At 44.7% G+C, this 12,881-nt stretch overlaps 1 protein-coding gene across 2 annotated transcripts in view; it reads right to left on the bottom strand.

Annotated features, from left to right (window-relative positions):
• The window catches only part of LOC139570987 (inactive phospholipase D5-like), a 102,315-nt gene that overhangs the window by 3,731 nt on the left and 85,703 nt on the right, over positions 1–12,881 (bottom strand). For both annotated transcript variants that reach the window (XM_071393397.1, XM_071393398.1), the window contains exons 3-9: positions 8,218–8,410; positions 4,143–4,251; positions 2,968–3,092; positions 1,863–2,060; positions 795–931; positions 443–608; positions 136–226 (exon numbers count right to left, since the gene is read on the bottom strand). In XM_071393397.1, coding sequence (XP_071249498.1) covers positions 136–226; positions 443–608; positions 795–931; positions 1,863–2,060; positions 2,968–3,092; positions 4,143–4,251; positions 8,218–8,410 — 1,019 coding nt within the window. The remainder of the gene's footprint in view (positions 1–135; positions 227–442; positions 609–794; positions 932–1,862; positions 2,061–2,967; positions 3,093–4,142; positions 4,252–8,217; positions 8,411–12,881) is intronic.

Genomic DNA, 12,881 nt, shown 5'->3' with positions numbered 1-12,881 from the left:
ACTAGCCAAAGACCTCACAAGCAAACTAATCAACCCACCAACCAGTGACAGACCAATAATTGAATAAACAAATCAAGCATTCGTTCATTCGAAAAATACATATTAGTCATCTGAAATTCATGGAAGTAAACTCGCCTATGTACACAGCACTGTCTGTCACTATGAATCTGTTATGGTTGATTCCCTGTAGCGTGCCATCTCTCTGCTCCCTGGTGCTGAAGAACTTCTGCACAAAACACACAGAAGGACTGGCTTAGCAGTAGTGATGAATATGTTTTACATGATATACAGTACATAAGGTTTGCAGGTACAGTAGAGATTATAATATAGGTATGATGTGCCTGAAAACATAGGCATGAGGAGTGATGTTATACAATTTGTATCCAGTTAATGAGGATGTAGGTGTGTGGTGTCCAATAATGTATTGTAGGTGCACACTCACAGCCTCCAGTGAACAGTTAGGGAGCTCCATACACAAGGTCTTCAGGGACCACACAAAGTTAAAGGTCAGGGGGTGTGTCTGCTCCCAGCAGCTTACTAACAGACGCACTTTGATGTTTCTCAGGATCAAGGCCTCCCGAAGCATCCCATCTATACCTGACCAGTATCTGTCCCGGTAACAAAGAGTGACAAACACTTATCTGCTTGGTAATGACTGGTAATTATACACACAGTTACACAGTTTCATCCTATCAGTTTCATTCTATCAGTTATCATTGTGTTGTATAAATGGGCATGTGATACAATGCTAACAATAAGATTATCAGGTGCTGTCAGTATTAAAGATTGCTCACCTGTGAGAATTCCTGTTAGTGAGAGGCAGGTAGTCTGTAATGGATATATAGATGAACCTCTTGGCCTTTTGGATCACATAGGATATGGCGTCGAGGTCTCTGGTCCTGTCTTTAGGGCAGAAGACATCTGGAGAGCTCTGCCGCAAAATGATAACAGACACTTATTAAAATCAGTGGAGAGTAGAGAACTGAAACCCTCATGTCAATGCCAGGGCTATATACTGTAGATGCAATCAATCATTGTCATTGTCGTCATCATCATCATCACCACACCTCTTGGAGTATATCTTTGTCACAGCCTCTCTAAGAGTAAAATGATGATTTCTAAAGAGGTCATTAGTATTCGAACAGCAGCTTTACCTTCTCTCTACTTGTATCTCCCTAGAACTGATCCTGTCTCGATTTTATTTATTTATTGATATGTCTCACCCCCCTCTCTGCGTGTAAGCAGAATGTGGGTGTGTGTGATGAGAACAATGACAGATCACGGTTCACATGGATTGTTATCAATAGCTCCAATGATTAACGCTTCCTCTGCATTTCAGAAATGTTAATCGACATGAAGGGATGGGCAAGCCTCTTTATAGCTTGTTGGAAGCAATGCCATCTTTCATCCAGTCAGCATACATAAAAAAATCGAACTGATGAGTTATAGCGAGCTGTATAAGAAATAACTTTTTCCACTTAACCGTCACCTCTCTTGAAAGTTATTACAACTGTGGGAGGACGTTGCAAATATTTACATCATATCAGGACTAATGAAAAGGTTGGAGCCAAGAAAAGTCTTCGCTAGGCATATAGTACCCATAAATATTGGCAATTTCTTATTGCTAGCAAGAAAAAAACCACAGAATTCCTAATCTCAGAACGGTATTAATTAATCGAATATAAAGATGAGCTTGTCTCTCAGAGTGATAAAAGAAAACATTGATACATTAGTAACGGCATGAGTTTTTCCCTGACTATATAACCAGACATGGAAAAACTCAAGGCCCTTGTTATAAGGTCACATCGTCAGGACAAACTCCTGGCCTTAAGTATAAAGCCATGGGTGAGAATGTCACTCACAGAGAGAAAGACCTCAGCCTTGGTGTTGTTGAAGAGAAGTGGGAGGTTTTCATCTTTGTTCCACAGGGCACTCAGCCTCTTGGACCAGATGGACGGTACAAAGTCCTTATACTGCAGCTGCCAGTAGAGGTTGAATACCCTGTGCAGGTCCAGTGCCAGACAACTACAGTTGTAGATGATGATCCCCAGTTCTTTCATCTAAGAGACAACAAAGCAACAACACAGATGTTGTAAGATGTTAGCACGTGCCCCCAGGAACTTCACCCACACCCAACTTTACCCTTTCTCCACCCATCTCCTCTTCTTCTTCCTTCCCCCTTTCTCCTTTACTTCCATTCCCACCCTGTCCTCTCCTTCCATCTCCTACTCCCCACACTTCCATTTACCCTTCTCCCTTGTTCTTGTCTCCCCTCCACAGCTCAGTGCTTCTAGCCTCTTCAGCTCTGACCCCCCCCCCCCCCCCCATCCTCTCCTGCCCTCTTCTGGCCCTGGACAAGGCAAATAGTCCTCCAGGCACTTCCAATCACCAGGCCTCTCCTATCCCCTCTCACAGCTGGGTTTTTCAAGTGATGCCCTTTTCAAGCAAGGGTTTATTTCAGAGAAGTGCTAAAGATAGGCAGGCTAGGTACAGTGAATGGGGTCACACTTTAATGAACTGTTGTACTTTTCCAGCTTTGAGCAGCACATGAAAGAATGTCCACATTTCCTTTTTGTCCCTACTCAATTAATTCAGTTTTCTGCCAACTATAAGGTTGCATTTGTTTCCTATTCAGTATGTTTGTGCAACATGAGCCAATTAATGTATGCTGTTCTCCTAGGGTAAATAGCAGTGTTTGAATAAATATTTATTGCTGAGTCATTGGACAAATCACCAGAGAAGATGGCTGTACACAGTCGCCTCAACATACCTGTCAAATATCAGAACTAAAAATCAAACAGATTCTGTGTACACAATTGGTTGGTAAAAGGGTTTACGTAATCAAGGTATGGAACATAGTCAAGATGAGGTGAACCTCATAGGTGGTCTCATTGAATTGGGTAAAAATGTTACAGAAATATACACAGGTACAGTAGGTGAAATAATGTAGTGAATATACTAAGATACCGTAGACAGTGATCGCCAGTCCATGGTGGCACTGCCGATGTAGATGTGCTTCCTGTCCACCACCCAGAAAGAAGAGTGCAGGAAGCCTTTGGTCAGGGCAGTCATGTTAATGTAGTGCACCTCACCTACACAGGTGGGAAAAGACACAGAAAACGACAGAGATAGAAATCTCAACATTTGATGTATGTTAGTATTGTGTGTAAGATGGGAGTCATGATGTAATGTCCCTCCTCGAGGGTAAGTGTCAAGACTATATGAATGCGCTGCAATTAAAGTAATTTCCACTACCAATAGTAATGATATACACAGTATTTTCTATAAAAAGTGGCAATATACAGTACCAGTTAAAAGTTTGGACACACCTACTCATTCAAGTGTTTTTCTTTATTTTTTACTATTTTCTACATTGTAGAATAATAGTGAAGACATCAAAACTATGAAATAACACATTTGAATCATGTAGTAACCAAAAAAGTGTAAAACAAATCCAAATATATTTTATATTTGAGATTCTTCAAAGTAGCCACCCTTTGCCTTGATAACAGCTTTGCAAACTCTTGGGAATCTCTCAACCAGCTTCACATGGAATGCTTTTCCAACAGTCTTGAAGGAGTTCCCACATATGCTGAGCACTTGTTGGCTGCTTTTCCTTCATGCTGCGGTCCAACTCATCCAAAACCATCTCAATTGAGTTGAGGTTGGGTGATTGTGGAGGCCAGGTCATCTGATGCAGCACTCCATCACTCTCCTTCTTGGTCGAAAAGCCTTTACACAGCCTGAAGCATTTATTTGGGCTGCACTTTCTGAGGTTGGTAACTCTAATGAACTTATCCTCTGCAGTAGAGGTAACTCTGGGTCTTCCTTTCCTGTGGCGGGCCTCATGAGAGCAAGTTTCATCATAGCGCTTGATGGTTTTTGCGACTGCACATTTATCTTTGCTTATTTGAGCTGTTCTTGCCATAATATGGACTTGGTCTCTTACCAAATAGGGCTATCTTCTGCATACCACCGCTACCTTGTCACAACACAACTGATTGGCTCAAACAAATTAAGAAAATAGTAAAAATAAAGAAAAATCCTGGAATGAGTTGGTTTGTCCAAACTTTTGACTGGTACTGTATATGGAAAGTAAATGTAGCTGTAACTCTGTTGTTGTGGGTTACATCATGACTCACTCAGACGAGAGAGGCTCTTGAGCTCTACAGAGTCGATCATTCCACTAGCTATCTTCAAATTGACTCCCTTCTTCTTCAGCCCCTGCAGTCTTTGCAGCAAAGCCTGACCCTGTAAGCAAGAACACAATCAATAGCATCACCATAGGTCATCACATTCTGGTGTGTACTGGATGTGTTTTATAGGGGATGTTTCGAAAATTCCTAACATGGTGGGAAAATTACATACGAGCAGTGTCCAATTCTCCAAATCGTCATTCATGGATATACCCCTCCACATGAGTATACACATTCAGGGATATACCCCTCCACATGAGTATACACATTCAGGGATATACCCCTCCACATGAGTATACACATTCAGGGATATACCGCTACACATGAGGATACACATTCAGGGATATACCCCTACACATGAGTATACACATTCAGGGATATACCCCTACACATGAGGATACACATTCAGGGATATACCCCTACACATGAGGATACACATTCAGGGATATACCCCTACACATGAGGATACACATTCAGGGATATACCACTACACATGAGTATACATATTCAGGGAGCATAAAGCATAGCCATGCTCTGAAATAACATGTTACACATTCAGGTCCCCTGTCCATTTTTAAACTGAGGTTTCATTTCAGTGGAGCACAGGAAACAATTGCTGCAGGCTAAAGCGATTAGTTTTGCATAGCCTGGAGGCACCTTTTCGGGTCAAACTGCCAAGGCGAGCAATTAGGCATGACACTAATTACACTGAACAAAAAATTAAAATCTAAAGTGTTGTTTCATGAGCTAAAATAAAAGATCCCAGAAATGTTCTCTATGCACATAAAGCTTATTTCTTTAAAATGTTGTGCACAAATTTGTTTACATCCCTGTTAGTGAGCATTTCTCCTTTGCACCGATAATCCATTCTCCTGACAGGTGTGTCATATCAAGAAACTGATTAAAATGCATGATCATTACACAGGTTAAGCGTGTGCTGGGGACAATAAAAGGCCACTCTAAAATGTAGTTTCGTCACACAACACAATACCATAGGGAGCGTGCAATTGACATGCTGACTGCAGGAATGTCCAGCAGAGCTGTTGACAGAGAATTGAATGTTCATTTGTCTACCATGAACTGCCTCCAACGTCGTTTCAGAGAATTTGGCAGTAAGTCCAACCGGCCTCACAACTGCAGACCACATGTAACTTCGCCAGCCCAGGACCTCCATATCCGGCTTCTACACTTGCGGGATTGTTTGAGACCAGCCACCCGGACAGCTGATGAAACTGTGAGTTTGCACAACTGAAGAATTTCAGCACAAACTGTCAGAAACTGTCTCAGGGAAGCTCATGTGTGTGCTCGTCATCCTCACCAGGGTCTTGACTTGACTGCAGTTCGGAGTCGTAACCGACTTCAGTGGGTAAATGCTCACCTTCGATGGCCACTGGCACACTGGAGAAGAGTGCTCTTCACAGATGAATCTCGGTTTCAACTGTACCGGGCAGATGGCAGACAGTGTGTATGGGGTCATGTGGGCCAGCGGTTTGCTGATGTCAATGTTGTGAGCAGAGTACCCCATGGTGGCGGTGGGGTTATGGTATGGGCAAGCTGAAGCTACAGACAAAAAAACACAATTGCATTTTATCTATGGCAATTTGAATGCACAGAGATACAGTGGCGAGATCCTGAGGCCCATTGTCATGCATCATAATGCATGGCCCCATGTCACAAGGATCTGTACACAATTCCTGGAAGCTGAAAATGTCCCATTTCTTCCATGGCATGCATACTCACCAGACATGTCACCCATTGAGCCTGTTTGGGATGCTCTGGATCGACATGTACAACAGCGTGTTCCAGTTACCGCCAATATCCAACAACTTCACACAGCTATTGAAGAGGAGTGGGACAACTTTCCACAGGCCACAATCAACAGCCTGATCAACTCTATGCAAAGGAGATTTGTTGCGCTGCATGAGGCAAATTGTGGTCACACCAGATACTGACTGGATTTCTGATCCACGCTCCTACCTTTTTTTAAAGACATTGGTGACGAACAGATGCATATTCCCAATCATGTAAAATCCATAGATTAGGGCCTAATGAATTTATTTCAATTGACAGATGTCCTTCTATGAATTGTAACTCAGTAAAATCTTTGAAATTGTTGCATGTTGCATTTATATTTTTGTTCAGTTTAACTAAACACCAGTGGGTAGATACAAGGGGCTGTCCAAAACTCAAGGCTGCCATTTTAGCCAAACCCAAGTGTAAGTTTAACCTCAGTATAAGCAGGGCTGTTTGGGTGCTAATGGCTGTCAGCTGTTTTGGAGTCTGCCTGTGTGCCAACACAGTGGATGGGCTCAGCTTTGCCTGCAACCTAGGACTACTAATGGCACATTCTGGCAGAAAGAGGACATACCTAGCCTGCATATGTCTATAAATACAATGTGTGAGGTATGGATAAGACTGGGCTTAAAGTAACTGTCCAGTGTTTCCAGATTTCTATGAAATAGGACCTCTACTTATTTACAATATGAGTGAAAATGTTTTCTGAGTGAAAATGTTTTCTTTCCCAATGTTTTTAATTAAGCATGTAAAAAATCTGCTTTTCTGTGTTGGAATGGTGCTGCGTACCCCAAACAACAAAATGGTGTGGGCGTATACCGGTCATAAAAAATATTCACACGTGTAGACCGCTGATTGGCCAGCTCATCCTCCTCTAGACTGCTGATTGGCCAGTTCATCCCCCTCAGGAGGATGACATCATACAGCAAGCATTTTTTAAACAGTCTGTTTGAGATAAAAGATTGAGGTGGGGATATTTTAGAGTTTTTTTTCTCTCCAATGTATGCATTGGCCACAAATACAGGTATAGGATGAGTCAACAACATTATTTGGGTATTAGTTAACAGAATATGAACGTTTAAAAGTGAGATTTTCACTGGCTGATCTTTGAAGCTTCTCATAGAAAGCAAGTCAAAGCAGGTGGAATAAGGTGAAAAATATGTCATTTTGTATTCTAGGTCAAAGAACAGTTATGAGCATCTGGTTTTGCTGACAAGAAAAAGACCATTAGTAACACTGCAACGTAAAGTAAGCATTATGGCTAGGTGTGATAACCCACGTACCAGTGAATGGCAAGACAATTGACAATTAGACTATAGTTGCTATATTTTAATGTGAAAATAGGAGAAAAATAATTCAGGTTCAATAGAGATTAATTACATACATCTTTATGTGCACTAACTAATATCATATGCAAATAAAACATGTGGTTCAACACATTAACTAGATCTCTAACTAAATATAAATATAATAGATAAATATAATACCCACTGCTAGTAGCCATGTATTCATCCAACAGTAAATGTAATGTCCTAAAAATGTTTTAGTCATGTAATCTTGGATGAAATCTTCATCAGCGCTCATTGACGAAGCATTGAGAAGAATGCTCAGTTGGGCATCAGTCCAAAACGATCGTTCAAAACAATATTGTGAAGAAACATGCAACCCAAGAACAGCAGCAGGCCCCAGAGAGGGCACAGGCGCAGGGGCAGGGCAGACACTTTCATTACAGGATTCATGTTTGACCAAATCATGGTTTTAGACGGCCCAAAAATACGATTTCTGAGTGAAATTACAATGTAGAATGTGCTCTTTCTACATTTATAGGCACCCTTTCCGTTTCCTACGATCCATGATCTTGGCTGTCTAACTGATGATGGGGTCGGAGTGGGTCTTTTTGCTGATGTCTCGTTTGACTTTGAATGTGCGTTTGTGTGACCTCAGCCAACTGTTCAGCCAAATGCTCATTATAGATTAGGATAACAAAGAAAATATGCAAAAATCTAAATTTTTTTACTTAACAGGCCCATGGGCTGCCATGTCACCTTTTTCATTGTTTTATTTTTATACTGTTTATATAAACATATTTATTTTCAATTTTGACCAGCTTACCCAAGAAAAAAATGGTTCGGACATCTGGCACTTGCCAGAATTGCCAGATGGCCAATCGACCCCTTCTAATGACTCACTTGGCCTGGGGGGCTACCTGATTGGTTGTTGTGCTTACCTGCCTAGAAGATGGTAGGAAGCTTGATTCAGTGTCAGATGAGTTCAGGTTCCATTGTGGTGACACAATCTCCACAGAACGACCAGCCACGGCCAGGTCCAGTAGGCTGTGCAGCCCAGCAGAGAGGTTGAGGTGGGCCGTACCATTCTCAGAGAAGGTGACATCTTCTGGAATATTCTCCACAAGCACTACCCTGTGATTGTAAAAGAGTGAAAAACATCCCATGTAATAAAGACAAATGGCTGTTTTTCAGGTTTGTAATGAAAAAGACCTGAAAGCCAGAGAAGTTTCATTAAATAATCCCCCAAAAGGTTCTTTCTAACAGATGAATTTACAGCACATTGATGTGTAGTTTGAGTCTTCAAGAGCCAATTATGTCCGTCTGTATTAGCCACAGAATCATCCGTAACTTGTGCAGCTGCCAAGGAAGGTTGTAAAAATGTGATTATTTTCATTGACTTTCACCTATGATTACCTCCTGCACTATGTTTGAGATTGAGAACACTTTCCGTCTGGGCATTATCACTGAGATAGATTTTAGGGGTGAATAGAAGAGTGGCTGAACTGCCTTCTAACAAGAACACCATGGCAGAGCTCTTACTGAACTTTAATACATTTTCAAGGGCATCATTCTCCCCATATGCTTTCAAGTAAAGTGAATTTTAGTATCATAAATGTAATGGAAATGAGACATTAATGGCAAAAATATTTCTATACCCAGCCAGTGAAGTCCGAAGACCAATAGTCAGTCATCAAGCCTGGGTTCAAATAGTACTTGTTTTCTTTGAAATACTTCAAGCAGTAGATTCAGTCTGCTTGGAAGGACAGGGTTTGCAGTTTTGGGATTATTCCATTAGTTCCATTGCACCAGTTAAGCTCAATTAATTACAGTTAAAGTATTTTAAAGAATTTGAACCCAGGTCGTAGTTTTTCTTTACCCTACCGATACATTTCAGAAACACTTTATGTACTTGTTTCTATTGTGTCTCCAGTAATTTATCCAGGCCTTATTGAAACAGGCAACCTGACAACAAACACGCAACACAGTCCTAACCGACACCGAAGTATCTATTTTAATATGCATAGGCAGCACAATGCATGTCACGATCGTCAAAGGGAGAGAGAGAGGACCAAAACGCAGCATGTGAAAAATAAGACATCTTCTTTTTATTTTAAGAAGGAAAAACGAAACAAAACACTTTACAAACTAATAAAACAACAAACGACCGTGAAGCTACAAAACGAAAGTGCACACACAAGCTACTAACGTTTAGACATAGACAATTACCCACAAATACATGATGCCTATGGCTGCCTTAAATATGGCTCCCAATCAGAGACAAATGAAAAACATCTGTCTCTGATTGAGAACCACTCAGGCAACCATAGACATACCTAGACACATTCACTCAACACAAACCCATACACTACACCCAACACCCCCTTTTACCATATAACCACCCAAACTAGACAAAACACAAACATTCCCCTTGTCACACCCTGACCTAACTAAAATAATAAAGAAAACAAAGAATACTAAGGCCAGGGCGTGACAGTACCCCCCCCAAAAGGTGCGGACTCCGGCCGCAAAACCTGACACAGAAAGGGAGGGTCCGGGGTGGGCCTTAATATGGCGGCGGCTCGGGTGCGGGACGTGGCCACCACTCCACCATTGTCAATATCCGCTTCGGTGTCTCTGGCTGTTCATGGCTGGCGGGCGACTCTGGCTGCTCATGGCTGGCGGGCGACTCTGGCTGCTCATGGCTGGCGGGCGACTCTGGCTGCTCATGGCTGGCGGGCGACTCTGGCTGCTCATGGCTGGCGGGCGACTCTGGCTGCTCATGGCTGGCGGGCGACTCTGGCTGCTCATGGCTGGCGGGCGACTCTGGCTGCTCATGGCTGGCGGGCGACTCTGGCTGCTCATGGCTGGCGGGCGACTCTGGCTGCTCATGGCTGGCGGGCGACTCTGGCTGCTCATGGCTGGCGGGCGGCTCTGGCTGCTCATGGCTGGCTGACGGCTCTGGCTGCTCATGGCTCGCTGACGGCTCTGGCTGCTCATGGCTCGCTGACGGCTCTGGCTGCTCATGGCTCGCTGACGGCTCTGGCTGCTCATGGCTCGCTGACGGCTCTGGCAGATCATGGCTCGCTGGCGGCTCTGGCAGATCCTGTCTGGTTGGCGGCTCTGGCAGATCCTGTCTGGTTGGCGGCTCTGGCAGATCCTGTCTGGTTGGCGGCTCTGGCAGATCCTGTCTGGTTGGCGGCTCTGGCAGATCCTGTCTGGTTGGCGGCTCTGGCAGATCCTGTCTGGTTGGCGGCTCTGGCAGATCCTGACTGACGAATGGCTCTAGCGGCTCCTGACTGACTAACGGCTCTGACGGCTCGGGACAGACGGATGGCTCAGACGGCTCGGGACAGACGGATGGCTCAGATGGCGCTGGGTAGACGGATGGCTCAGATGGCGCTGGGTAGACGGATGGCTCAGATGGCGCTGGGTAGACGGATGGCTCAGATGGCGCTGGGTAGACGGATGGCTCAGATGGCGCTTGGCAGACGGGCAGCTCTGGCCGGCTGAGGCGCACTGTAGGCCTGGTGCGTGGTGCCGGAACTGGTGGTACCGGGCTGGGGACACGCACCTGAAGGCTAGTGCTGGGAGAAGGAACAGGGCATACTTGACCCTGGAGACGCACATTAGGTCTAGTGCGTGGTGCCGGAACTGGTGGTACCGGGCTGGGGACACGCATCTCAGGGCTAGTGCGGGGAGCAGCAACAGGACACACTGGGCTCTCAAAGCGCACTATAGTCCTGGTGCGTGGTACCGGCACAGATGGTACCGGGCTGAGGGCACGCACCTCAGGGCGAGTGCGGGGAGAAGCAACAGTGCGTACAGGGCTCTGGATACGCACAAGAGGCTTGGTGCGTGGTACCGGAACTGGTGGTACCGGACTGGGGACACGCATCTCAAGGCTAGTGCGGGGAAGAGGAACAGGGCTCTGGAGACGCACAGGAAGCCTGGTGCGTGGTGTAGGCACTGGTGGTACTGGGCTGGGGCGGGGAGGTGGCGCCTTTGAATGCTCCCCGTCGCCCGACCAGTGCGGGGAGATGGAATAACCCGCACCGGGCTATGTAGGCGAACCGGGGACACCATGCGTAAGGCTGGTGCCATGTATGCCGGCCCGAGGAGACGCACTGGAGACCAGACGCGTTGAGCCGGCTTCATGGCACCTGGCTCAATGCCCAATCTAGCCCTATCAGTGCGGGGAGGTGGAATAACCCGCACCGGGCTATGAACACGTACAGGAGACACCATGCGCTCTACTGCGTAACACGGTGTCTGCCCGTACTCTCGCTCTCCACGGTAAGTACAGGGAGTATGCGCAGGTCTCCTACCTGACTTCGCCACACTCCCTTTAAGCCCCCCCCAATAATTTTTTGGGGCTGACTCACAGGCTTCCTACCACGTCGTTTTGCTGCCTCCATTCGCCGGTATCCCTCCTCACACTGCGCCAGAGAATCCCAGGCGGGCACCGGCATTCGCCCTGGGTCGATTGCCCACCTGTCGATCTCCTCCCACGTAGTGTAGTCCAGATTATACTCCCATTGCCATTCCTCCTTGCGTTGCTCCTGTTGCCGCTGATCACGCTGCTTGATCCTTGTTTGGTGGGTAATTCTGTCACGATCGTCAAAGGGAGAGAGAGAGGACCAAAACGCAGCATGTGAAAAATAAGACATCTTCTTTTTATTTTAAGAAGGAAAAACGAAACACTTTACAAACTAATAAAACAACAAACGACCGTGAAGCTACAAAACGAAAGTGCACACACAAGCTACTAACGTTTAGACAGACAATTACCCACAAATACATGATGCCTATGGCTGCCTTAAATATGGCTCCCAATCAGAGACAAATGAAAAACATCTGTCTCTGATTGAGAACCACTCAGGCAACCATAGACATACCTAGACACATTCACTCAACCATAGACATACCTAGACACATTCACTCAACACAAACCCATACACTACACCCAACACCCCCTTTACCATATAACCACCCAAACTAGACAAAACACAAACATTCCCCATGTCACACCCTGACCTAACTAAAATAATAAAGAAAACAAAGAATACTAAGGCCAGGGCGTGACAATGCACGTCAAACTGTGTGCTATGCCACAAAAACATCATAACTAATTGATCATAGCTAATTTAACACAATCTTCCAAGAATGTGACACATTTTCCAAGAAAGTTCAGTCCAGCTATCGTGTCATTTGGGTGACAAAGAATTGTTCCCTGCTGTCCTTAATGTTTAAAACCCCATTCTAGCCCGGCAGGTAAACATATTGGATTTAATGTGTCAGGATGAGTACTTTAGACACACTGCATGCTATATCAAGCCTGAATGGCTCCTGCTTTATCTTGCCAGGTCATTGATTCATACCGATCCAATGCTGAGCACACATTCTTCATGCTGGGAATTGGTTCAATATTGGAGGAAAACACAGTAAATCATATAAAGCAGTAATGGGGTGAACGCAGTGAATGGTGAACGCAGACAACAATTCATTTCCTGGCCCTGGTTGATTCAGCAAGCTGATGGAATATTGACAATATTGAACTGACAGGTGATGAGACAGAAACATTGACTTACTGACTAACCACTTT

The sequence above is a fragment of the Salvelinus alpinus genome, chromosome 3 (assembly GCF_045679555.1).
Source record: "Salvelinus alpinus chromosome 3, SLU_Salpinus.1, whole genome shotgun sequence".
NCBI lineage: Eukaryota > Metazoa > Chordata > Actinopteri > Salmoniformes > Salmonidae > Salvelinus > Salvelinus alpinus.
The sequence above is the reverse complement of the archived record's forward strand: the minus strand, read 5'-3'. Positions and strand labels throughout refer to the sequence as shown.